The sequence below is a fragment of the Gracilinanus agilis genome, chromosome 2 (assembly GCF_016433145.1).
Source record: "Gracilinanus agilis isolate LMUSP501 chromosome 2, AgileGrace, whole genome shotgun sequence".
NCBI classification, from domain to species: domain Eukaryota; kingdom Metazoa; phylum Chordata; class Mammalia; order Didelphimorphia; family Didelphidae; genus Gracilinanus; species Gracilinanus agilis.
The window spans coordinates 234,560,204-234,572,712 of NC_058131.1; the positions used below are offsets into that span (position 1 = coordinate 234,560,204).

General features: G+C 39.8%; 1 protein-coding gene across 2 annotated transcripts in view; it reads left to right on the forward strand.

Moving 5' to 3' along the window:
* Positions 1 to 12,509, forward strand: part of DTNB (dystrobrevin beta) — a 332,957-nt gene that overhangs the window by 257,994 nt on the left and 62,454 nt on the right. For both annotated transcript variants that reach the window (XM_044663758.1, XM_044663759.1), the window contains 3 exons: positions 191 to 276; positions 1,294 to 1,407; positions 6,671 to 6,767. In XM_044663758.1, the coding sequence (XP_044519693.1) occupies positions 191 to 276; positions 1,294 to 1,407; positions 6,671 to 6,767 (297 nt within the window). The remainder of the gene's footprint in view (positions 1 to 190; positions 277 to 1,293; positions 1,408 to 6,670; positions 6,768 to 12,509) is intronic.

A 12,509-nucleotide genomic window follows, 5' to 3' on the forward strand; every position in this document is an offset into this window, starting at 1 on the left:
AATATATGCTGTTTGAAGTTAAGTGATTTGTCTGGGTTCCTTCAGCTAGTTAAATGTCAGGGGCAGGATTCAAACTCGGGTCCCACCTTCCTCTTGATCTATACAAAGCAAAAATCCATTAAAGGAAAATATAAGATATGGAATTTTTAGTGCCCTATTTCACAATCTTCTGCTCCCTTCTTCATTCCAGACCCGTCCCCCAACTGACCTCAGCTTTAACTTTGATGCGAACAAACAGCAAAGGCAGCTTATTGCAGAACTGGAAAACAAAAACAGGTAAATCTGTTCATTGCAAACAAGCCACTGCTTTGTAGATTGCACCGTGACAGGTCTGGCCCAGCCCTATAGGGCAGCTGATGCCCATCACTAAGGAAGAAAGCACTCCTAGGACACTGCTTACTTGAGGAAGGGCCCCAAACAGCCATTCAAAAAACAGTTGTTAGCTTGCATTTTTCTTCATGAAATTAACTCATTGTATATTAATGTCTTTCTGTCCAAGTCAAGTTTCACTTCTGCAGTGCCATCCATTGCGGCCTCTAGTTATTCTTCTCAGCCTCCCACTCTTGCTTTTTTTTGTTCACTATTTTATCCAGCTAATTTCTCATGTGTAGATTAGTCTGACCCAACCAACAATATTACTTATAACCAACTACTTACCAAGAGGAAACCTAAAGAGCATCATAAGTAAAATTAGTTAAGATCTAGTTAAAATATTGATAGAACAGGCAACTTACTGCCCTGCTTAGAAGAGAAAGGAACCAGGACACCGGCTTAGGGCTTTTGAAGATGAGACAATGAATCTGTCACTCTGACTGGGAAAAAATGGATTGTAGCTATTAGAAACAGAGGATTACCATAGACTACACTCCTAGGAGATGAATGGTATAAGAGTTTTTTCAAAATTCTCATTACAGAACTATAAAGAGTTCTCTTTATTTTACCTAGATTAACATTTCCCAGTTGCTTTTATTCTAAACTTTTTTAAATCCTGTGCAAGAGTATTTCTCTTAATTTTAGCTATTGCCATGGGGTTTTGTCTTTTTTAAAAAGTTAATTTAAATTTTATTTCAGAAGGTTTTTTTAAATTTTGTATTTCATATTGGACCATACAACATTAAGAAGAGTGTGTTGAGAGGGAAGGAGGTCTGAAAGGGTGCTTTGGTAGATAGCATCAATTCTGAAAAACTTTAAATGAAGCAAAATAAAGCTTTGGAGCCTAGAAAATTTTATTTTTTAAATAGTTGTTATTTTTATCTTGATTCATATTCCCCATTTTTCCTTCTTTCTTTCTAGAGAAATCCTTCAAGAGATTCAGCGCCTCCGCTTGGAGCATGAGCAAGCTTCTCAGCCAACCCCTGAGAAGGCTCAGCAGAACCCCACACTCTTAGCAGAGCTGCGGCTACTTAGGTAAGAAGCAGCCCTCCTTACTATCTCTTTGTGTGGTCAAATCTGCTTTTCAAACTATTTTAGCTCTTGGAAGACAGAAACAATAGGATGGATTCTCAGTGCCTAATAGAGGAGGCTTTTTTGCAACAAAAGAAGCAACTTGAGATATATACTTCATTATCTTTACTTTTAACATTTTACTTCAATGGCTCTGTAATCCACTCAATATTAGTATTCTCTTCTTTAGTATGGATTGTAACCCATTCATGGTATCTCATTTTCTGTAGTTCTTATCCATGGTCTTTCATAGATCATCTACCAAGGATCTACTTGATGCAATGAAGGACTTCTAAGTCATTTTATATTCCTTGGGTATGAGGGAAGCATTTGAGCTCTACGTTGGTTTGGTTACCCATTTTCCTGTTACAGCCCATGTAACCAGGCTATCTCCAATTCTTTTATACCCCCTTGTAAATCTTTGACAATATCTTAAACATTATTTCTTTCCCATAAATCATCATTGGAAAAATGCTTTAGCCTACTTGTGGCTACTCGGTATGTCTCTCCCCACTCCCCTTTGGGTCACTTGTAACTTCTTATCAGTTGTACTCCATATTAATATAGAAGCAAAAGAATTTTGTAGTTTTCTTTTTTTTTTATCTTTACCTTCTGTCTTAGAATAAATACTGTATTTTGGTTCCAAGACAAAATAGCAGGAAGGGTTAGACCATGGGGATTAAGTGACTTGGCCAGAATCACACAGCAAGGAAGTGTTTGAATCAAAATTTGAACCCAGGACCTCGCATCTCTAGGCTTTGTTTTCAATCCACTAAGACACCTAGCTGTCCCTTAAAGTTCTCATTTTATAAACCTCCACAAAGTCCTCCTCTTTTGCCACATGGGTTCTTAAAGGTTGTTTGCAGAGCATAAGCTCCAGCAGATCCAGTCATGTTGCCATGGTTTGAGCATCAGACTGTGCCTAACTTTCAAGGACTGGCCTCACTAAATATGGAGAGGAAAGACTCATCAGTGTTACACTGGCCACTGAGGGATGAATTCTTAAGCTATGACAACCCATAAAACAAAAATATAAAATCACTCTTAGTCCTGTGTGACCCCCTTCTTCTGTAGTGATGGTGCCAGAATGGCAGAAAGGGGAGCACAAGGTTAGAAGAACTGTAAGGTTTTTAGACCATCTATAAATGTGAATTGTTGTGGATCCTCTTCTCACTTAAAAATCTCATCTGCTCCTAAGGGTTGCAATATCAGCTGTGCACGTGATTCCATGTCTGTTTATCCAGCTCTAGTCTCTGTGCAGAGCACCTGCCCCTTGCCTGATAGACATTTTAAATTAGAATATGTTGGATTCTCAAACTCAGCCTGTCCAAAACAGAACTCATTCTTTTCCCCAAAACCTTTCTTACATTCTGTTTTCCTGCAGACACTGATCTGCTTACTATCTCTTAAATACAACATGCCATCTCCCTTCTCCAAGCCTTTGTGCTAGCTGTTCCTCATGCCTGGAACGCTCTCCCTCTCAACTTGGGACTCCTGGAATCCTTAACTTTCTTAAAACTCAGCTCAAATGCTACCTCCTCCAGGAGGATTTTTCTTCTAGGGCCATCCCCTCTAAGATTATCTTCCATCTATTCTGTATCTATTTATCTTATATATTTTGATTTATGTGTGTTGTTAGACCCATTAAAATGTAAGTTTCTTGAGAACAGAAACTTTTTTCCCTTTTTCTTTGTGTCCTCAGTAGTTAGCACAATGTCTGGCACAGAGTGAGAGCTTAAGAAATGCTTGTTGATTGATTAGGAGCATATGATTTAGTGCTATAAAGAACTTAGTAATCATTTAGTGTGATTCCCCATTTTATACATGAGGGAACTTAGGACCATGAAGGTTCGATGACTTGTAAAAGATCACTCAGATAATAAGAAGCAGAACTGTCTGTGAACCCAAGTTCTTCTCTAGTAAGAAAGAGAATGGAGAGCAACCATGTGGCTCAGTGGATAGAGAACCAGGCCTGGAGACAGGATCCTGAGTTAAAATCTGGCCTCCAACACTTTCTATCTGTATGACCCTGGCCAAGTCACTTAACCCCCCATTCCTAGCCCTTACCACTCTTCTGCCTTAGAACAAATGGTTCTAAAAGAAGGTAAGGGTTTTAAGAAAGAGAGAAGAGTTCATTCTTTAACTTTTGCATCTCTTTCTGAGAATAACACTATGTTTTTTTTACCCAGATGGTGCCTGTTGATACAATTAATCAAGAGAGAGAGAGATCAAATGAGACCTCAAGCTGTATAGAATCATGTAGAGCTCATTAGCAGTCCTGGAATCCCTAAAGGAACATGTACAAATGTCTTATTCTAAAGATTTTAGCACCCAAAAGTCCTGGATATCACACACATAAAATTGCCCCCAAATTTCTATACTCTTGGTTTAGAGATCAAAAAGGAGGAAGACAGATGTGGGGCAGCTAATATTTGTTATTGTTATGTTGGGCCATTCTGGGCAAATGCTCCCCCTGATGATTATCTACTAATATTATGAACTAATGGTGCTTTCTGTTTCCTCTCACACTGCGTATGTACAAAGTCAGGCCTGTCTCCCAGAGTTTCTGTGCACTAGGGCACCTTGCCTTTGTACAGAAGTGGGAAGGCAGGCTGGACTCCGTGGAACCAGAGGATGCTAACTTCTTGTTACAGACTTATGTACAGTTCCTCTCCTTTCTCAAAGAGCTCTCTGTTCTACTTGTAATTTTTGCCAAGAGAAGAAAGGCTTCAGCTAGGGGAGAGTGAATGGTGTCTCAGGGCAGAGAAATGTGTAAGGGAGACATTGAAAACCTTTCGAACATAAGGGCAGGTTTATTTAGGCAGAAGGAAAACAAGCCATGTCATGCCACATGATCGTGTCCTAAGACTACTGCTGCTGTATGAACGTGGGCCATGTACCATGGGGCTCGGAGACAGTACAGAGGGCTAAGCAGGAAGCAGGCCTGATGATATGGACCCGCTGTTATTCCAAGGATCCCTGGGCTCTAGGACCTAGATGATCTCCATCAAGATCTGAGGGGGTGGGACGGGGCGGTATTTGAAATAGTTTTAAGTGGTTTGACTTTGGCAGAAATATGCTCTCTCCCTCAGGCTTCCTTGTTATTTTAGTTAGTCTGGCTTGCCTGCCTGCCTATCAGTAAGGCCCTATTGACACCAAAATACATCGAACAATACTTTTTGTGATATCAAAGAACTGGAAATAAAGTAGATGTCTATCAGTTGGGGGAGCATCTAAATAAATTGTAATATTTGAGTATAATAGAATAATTTTGTGACATTTGAAATATTAAATATTAGACATATCGAGAAGCTTGGGAAAAGTGATAGGAACAATATAGAGTGAAATAAACAGAACCAAAACCATTGATGCTGTAACAGTATTATACAAATAGCCAACTTTCAAAGACATATAACCCTAATTTTTTAACATATCACTTCCCTCTTGTATACCTAGAAAGCTATCTCTTATAGCAAAGAATAAAAAACAAAGAGGGAGAAAGAATTTCAGCAAAACCATCCAATAATTCATCAGCCAGGTCTGGCAGCATGTGCTGTGTCCCACATGTATAACCCCCCACATCTTCAAAAAAGAAAAAATGGGTGTACTTAAGGCCAAGGCTGGTATAATTTGTAAAGATAATGACCAAACCTAGCCCAAGAGAAGAATTGAGAGTGTTCCTCCCCTCCCTTCTTTGAAGAGGTGGGAAAATATGAATGTGAAAACATTGCCTATCCTGTCCAACTTAGTCTGTATTGGATAGTTTAGCTGAAATGCTTTTTTTTCTCCCTGTTCTTTTTCTCAATTATGAAGAATGACTCATTATTCAGATAATGAAGAGTAATATATTTGGAATTGAAGATGATGTAAAAACAAGACATTAATAGTTGTCTTAAAGGAAAGACCAGGTCATGTCAAACTAACATCATTTCCTTTTTATCAGAGATTCTAATTTGGTAGATCAGGGCAATACCATAAAATTTGCCTGGATTTTGGTGAGATATTTGATAAAAGTTCTTATACTATTCATATGGAAAAGATGGAGAAAAGTGGACTAGATGATGACACACTTAGATAGATTTAGAATTGTCTGAACTTTTTGAAAATCTGAATGATTCGATGTTAATTTGGCAGAAAGGCTAGAATGGAGTGCCCTGGGAATCTCTGCTTGGCCCTTTCTTTCTGTGTAACATTTTTATCAATGGCATGAATAAATGGTACAGATGGCATTCTTATCAAGTTTGTAGATGACACAAAGCTGGCAGGGATAGCCAACTCCCTGGATGACAGTCATGATGTAGAAAAGATATTGACAAATTAGAGTTTTGTACAAAAGTCAGTAAGATGAAATTTATTTAAGACTAGTGTACAATCTTAAATTTGGATTTTAAAAATCATCTTTGCAAGCATAAGATGGGGAAGGGATGATTAGAAAGTAGTTGTCAGAAAAAGACCTAGTATTTATAATAAACCAAGAACTCGATATGAATTAGCAGAATAATTTGGCACAAAGGAAAAAAAAAAAGGAGGGGATCTTAGGCTCAAAGAAAGGCAGGGAATCAGACATGATGGCTCTGTTATACTTTGCTCTGGTCAGATCATATCTCATGCATTGTGTTCAGTTCTTGGTGTTACAATTTAAGGAGGATATTACTAAATTAGAGTGTCCAGTAGATGATAACCAGGAAGGTTGAAGGCTTTGAGTCTCTGTGACATGAGAATCTGTTGAAGGAACTGAATGTAGCTAACCTGGAGAGAATAGATGTCCTAGCTATATACAAGTATTTGGATAGCTTTTGTGTGAAAGAGGGATTAGACTTGAACCGTTCTGCCCCAGGAGGAAGAAGCAGGAGCAGTAAGCAAAAAATTGATGTCAGGAAATATTTCCCAACAATTAGAACTTTCCTAAAGTGAAATCAGCTTCTTCTGAGGGAGCAGCTTCTTTCTTGCCAGACAAAGATCTGAGGACCAATGGCAAGAATTCTTACTGAGATTGGAGCTGGACTAGATGGCCTCTGAGGAGGGTCCCCATCAGCTCTAAAATGCTATGATTCTGAGTTCTAAATTTCAATTTCCCCAATGCAGTTTTTATCCAGTGTCAAAAAACGAATTTTATAAAGTTATTCAAAATGAAAATTTTTGCATGGGGATGAAACAGGAATTATTCTTTTCTGGGAATCCTCTTCTCTAAAGTTTCTCTTCTGATAGTTCTTTCCCTCTTGGATAGGCAGAGGAAGGATGAATTGGAACAGAGAATGTCTGCACTTCAGGAAAGCAGGAGAGAGCTGATGGTGCAGCTAGAAGGGCTCATGAAGTTGCTGAAGGTAAGAATTATGGACCACTTAGAACTCTCTCATCTTCCCATAGCCGATTGTGATGTTGGAGCAGGGCTAAATTTTAATCACTGCTTCTGCATCCTGGATTTAGCAAAAACCTCATTTTTAGTGGAAATTCCCATCTAAATTAGTGAAAATGTGAAGCTAAGGATATTTTAAAATAAATACTTTTATTACTTTTAAGTTCATAATGTAATCTGAACTAAGCTATTGACCTTGAGAGAATTGCTTTAATGACTAGATAAGAATGGTTTATAATTAGTATATTATTTATCTGTAGATTAATGCTTCTAAATACTAACTTCTTAGGAAAAGTTTTCAGTTATATTATTTTATGTGTTCTGCCTATAGTTATTTATACTCTTGACATTAAATAAACATTAAGTATACTCAGATATACTTATATACAGTATACTTCAGTAATGCTGATCACAACTCATCTATCATATTCAGTTCTTTTCATCTTATGGCAAATCATAAAATTCACCCTGGAGGTGAGTGTGAAGGGAGAGATGCATCAAATAGGAAATATAAATTATTACTTAACAAAATCCTTCTTCATGGACAATGTAAAGAAAGACCAACCTGGCCCTTATTCTAATAAAATACTAGTTAATACTTTATTTGGAGTGAAATAAGAGGCTACCTTAGATTATACCCCAAAGAGATAATAAGGAAAAAGACTTCTACAAAAATATTTATAGCCGCACTCTTTGAGGTGGCAAAAATTTGGAAAATGAGAGAATGCCCTTCGATTGGGGAATGGCTGGACAAATTATGGTATCTGTTGGTGATGGAATACTATTGTGCTCAAAGGAATAAAGAACTGGTGGAATTCCATGTGAACTGGAATGACCTCCAGGAATTGATGCATAATTAAAGGAGCAGATCCAGAAGAACATTGTACATAGAGACTGATACACTGTGGTAAAATCAAACATAACGGACTTCTCTACTAGCAGCAATTTAAGGATCCAGAGCAAGGCTGAGCTTTGAGAAAGGAAACTAGCCACATTCAGAGGAAGAGCTGTGGGAGGGGAAACACAGAAGAAAAACAACTGCTTGAATACATGGGCTGATGGGGATATTATTGGGGATGTAGACACTAAACAAATACTGTAGTCTAGCTATCAATAATAATGGAATTAGGTCTTGATCAATGATACATGTAAAACCCAGTGGAATTGTGCATCGGCTAAGGGGGGTTAGGGAGGTTTGGAGGAGAGGGAAAGAACATGAAATATGTAACTATGGGAAAATATTCAAAATTAAAATTAAAAAAAAGAGGCTACCTTAGGTTAGACATATTAGGAAACTGATTAGGAGAGGGCTTATTGAGGTCCCACTTTATTTGGGGGGGGGATAAAATAAACTACAGGAATTGGGCCTTTTTAAACCAGCACCTGGGATAAGGAAAGACTCTCCTGGCACTTGAATGGCCTCCCTTTGCCCACATATACTGGGCACCATGCTCAAAGTGTCAACAATCCCAGAGTAGCTTTCACTTATGCCCTTAGCTCCAAAGTCCTGCCTGTCCCAAACCATTAAGGTCTACAGAAGGACACTGACATTCAGGCACTCCCAGATTCTCTTTGGGGGCCACTATCCTGCTTGGCTTCCCTCTCCCCCTTCCAAGAGACACCTGTGGGGAATAGGGACCAATGGTGATTAACTGAGGTTGTTTCAAGGTAGTGATCCAAATGCAGACTCTAATCATTCAGTTCCGTAAGTGTGGGAGTGACTCAAGGGCCGAACATCCTAGGAGTTGCCCTGAAAGGGTTTATAATCTAGCAAGGGGAGAAGACTATATGCAAGTAAAACAGTTCAACCAAAAATAAGTCCCTGTATGATTCAATGTAAAGAATGTCTACTGCAGATCATAAGGGATAGAATGCAGACTTAGGAGAAGGCTTTGGGGAGAGGAGACTTGAGTTGGAATTTAAAGGAAAGATGGGATTTTAATGGACAGCTAGGTGGTATGCTGGATAGAGCACTGGCCTGGAGGCAGGGAACTCTTCTTGAGTTCAAATTTGACTTCAGACACTCTCTGTTTCCCATCTGTAAAATAAGCTAGATCCGGAAGTGGCCAACCCCTCATGAAAAGTCAGATGCAACTGAAAACACCTGCCCGACAACGTCTTCTTCTTACCTCATGGTGAAAGCTAGGGCTCAGAGTAAGTGATTTATCCATGGTCCTATAGCTAGCAACCCTGAGAGGCAGAAGTCAGGCCCTATTCCAATTCTAAGTCTAGCACTCTTTCAGTTACACCATCATCCTGGACATCAAATACCCTGAATTTTACTGTGGGAATGGGGCCCTGGTCTGAAATCATTGCCAGGGGCTGTGGCGGTGATCTCAAAGCCTTTTTGCCTCCTCTTTAGCTTCCCTTTGCTCTGCTAGAAGAGTTCATCAGAAAAATGAGAATGGTTCTGCTTCCCCACCCCAAGGACCTCACTGAAGAGAGTCCTAAAATGTCAGCTCAAAAGCAGTATGTCTTGTTTGAAGCCAAATAATGACCCTTCACACAGACCCTGGCTTGGTCGAGGCCTCTGATGGTTGTCCAGCAGTTGGTTACCTTTTAACCAGTTTAAAGTCACAGTGAGGGGAACCTAGGCCTGTAACGTGTCTTTGGCTCCTGTCAGAATCTGGAGCCACAAGGGACTCTGAAAGCTTTGCTTCGTGATAGCACCACGTGCAATGAGCACGAGAACATTCTGAGGACAGAAGATGTGCTCAGATCTTCCCGCTGTCTCCCTATTTACCATTTAGAAAGTTGGCCCCAGTTACTATTCAAAAGCAAATGCCTTGTGGTCTGGAGTGAATTTTTTATATATTAGGAGAAGTGACACATCCTCATCCTCAATGGGGTAACCTGGACCAGATCCTTTTAGGTCAGTCGATTGCTCTAATAGAGCCTGAAAAGCAGTCACAGGGCCATATGTGCCCACTCTGTGAATGCAGCCACCATTATTTGTAAATGCCACCAGTCTGAATGGCTTAAGTGCCAAGAACACATGTTACAACCCCTTCTCCCAAGGCCCAAAAGGGTATAATTAAAGAAAGGGGGGAAACGCCCTGTTAGAAGGAAGGGGATGGATTCTAGATGCAGAATCAGATTTCATCCTCTTCCTGTGATCTGTGGAGGCAATAGAGTTAAGTTATATCACAAAATCATCTGGTATGTACTAGATGCAAAAAGGCATTTTTATCCTTTTAATAGTGTGGAAATCTTGTGGATTTTCTCCAGTGGACAGCTTTCCAAGAGAAGTACATATTGACTTTCATTTGTACTAGCAAGCTATGTGACTATAAACAACTCAACTTTAAACTCCTTGAGCCTCAATTTCCTCATCTAGAACATGAAGAAATTGGATTATGTTTCTTCCTGTTCCAAGAGAATATAATAAATCATTTCTCCTGCTGATTTCCATTATAATTTTATAGATATTCTCCCACAGGGAAAAAAATTGTCATCTAGCACAATAAAAATCACCCCTCTAAAGAATCCTAATTTTCATTTCAAAGGCATATTCTGCTTTTATTGATATATAGTCTGCTTGTATTTAATTCAGTATAACTCAGAAAACATGTATCAAGCACCATTATGTTCAAAGCACTGAGAACTCAAAGACAAAAATGAAACAGTCTGGGCCCTCTAAGAACTTATATTCTAATTGGAGGCAAAGGAGGAGGAGATATAAGATGTATATTAATAAGTAAATACAGGGGCAACTAGGTGGGTCAGTGGTTAGAGAGCCAGGCCTGAACACAAGGGGTCCTGGGTTCAAATTTGGCTCAGACAATTCTTAGCTGTATGACCCTGGGCAGGTCACTTAACCCTAATTGCCTAACCCTTATCACTCTTCTGCCTTGTAACCAATATTTAGTATCGATTCCGAGGCAGAAGGTAAGGACTTTTTAAAAATAGTAATAAAAAGTAAATACAGTTGTAACTTGTGTGTGACCCACAACTCTGAGCTCAGGCCCTTCCTCATTCTTCAAAGTCCAAATACTCCTCCAGGGCCTCCCATCACTCTCCATTCCCAGGCTTGAAGATACAAGATGCTTAAAAGAGAACTGTATGCACTTTAATAAACAGTATATTTGTGAGGAAAATGATTTAGATAGGCTCTTACTGCACACCTCTTAAGGAGATGTGTATTCTAAATGTTCAGATCTTTTTTCCTGAGGTCATGCTGCAGCCTAATATACATAGACTGGCACCCTGTCCCCTAATCCTATCCTTCTCATTGTCCAGCCCATCTACACAGTATATGAGTATCCAGAGAAGCCCTGCCTCAAAGGAATCATGTCATCCTAAAAAGGTTCTAAGTGGTAGTTCTATTTCTAATTGAGATTTTTTTTTAAACTGTTAACTTCTATCTTCAAATTGATTATAAGTGTGGGTTCCAAGGCAGAAGGACAGTAAGGGCTAGGCAGTTGAGATTAAGTAACTTGCTCAGGATCACATGGCTAGGAAGTGTCTGAGGTCAAATTTGAACTCAGGACCTCCTGATTCTAGGCTTGGTTCTCTATCCACTGAGCTACTTGGCTGCCCCTCTAATTGGTGTCTTTAATATCTTTGCATCTTAGTAGTTTTACATTTTCCAATAATATTTTTAAATCCACAGCAGATAGATTCTACTATAAATTTCTATTTTTTTAACCTATAGGACAACCAGTAAAAACAATCAAACAACAAATACTTCTCAAGAGCCTCTTTTGTGCCTAGGCACTGTGTGAGGCCCTAGACATTAAAAGGCAAAAATGAAGCAGCACTTGCTCTCAAGGAGCTTATGTGCTACCGTACAGAAAAACAGCATGTGTACATATAATAAAAACATACAAAATAAAGACAAGGTCATTGTAAGGAGGAGGTCCTGACTGCTCCTTGGGTCAGGAAAGGTGCCTTTGAATTGACTTGAAAGGATACAAGGGATTCTGGGAGGAAGGGCAGTGGGAGGAGACGGCCTAGCCAGAGGTAAGGAAACCGGAGACAGCATGTCCTGGGTGAGGAAGCGTGAAAAAGCCCGCACTGCAGGATGTGGAGCCGGCTCACCCAGGGCCTTCCAGCCCCAAGGAGGAGTTTCTGTTGGATCCTAGAGGCAAAATTCCAGGGGCTGCTGGGATTTAGTGAGCAAGTGTGGATCAGATTGGTGCTTCAGGAAGGGCCTCTGTGCCGGTATTGAGGATGAATCAAGTCGAGAGATATTTGAGGCAGGAAAACCAATTAGAAAGCTAATACCATAGAGCAAGAGAGGCTATGAGGTCCTCCACCAGGATGAGGGATGGCCTGGTAGCAAGTAGGGATGTTGTGGAAACAAAGCTAACTGTCTGGTAAATTATTGAATATCTACAGTAAGACAGAGTAGAGTTTAATAGGACTCTGAGGTTTCTATCCTGTGTGGCTAAAAGGTTAGTGTTGCCCATGAAAGAAATTGGGTGGGGAGTTGGGGTAGGGGTAGGTAACCAAGTGGCTCAGTAGATAGAGAGCTGGACCTAGAAATGGCAGGTCCTGGGTTCAAATGTTGGCTCAGACACTTTCTAGTTGTATGACCCTGGGCAAGTCACCTAACCCCAGTGGTCCAGTCCTCACCATCCTTCTGCCTTGGAACTGATTACTTAGTATCGATTCTAAGATGAAAAGTAAGGGAGAAAGAAAGAAAGAGAGAGAGAGAGAGAGAGAGAGAGAGAGAGAGAGAGAGAGAGAGAGAGAGAGAGAGAGAGAG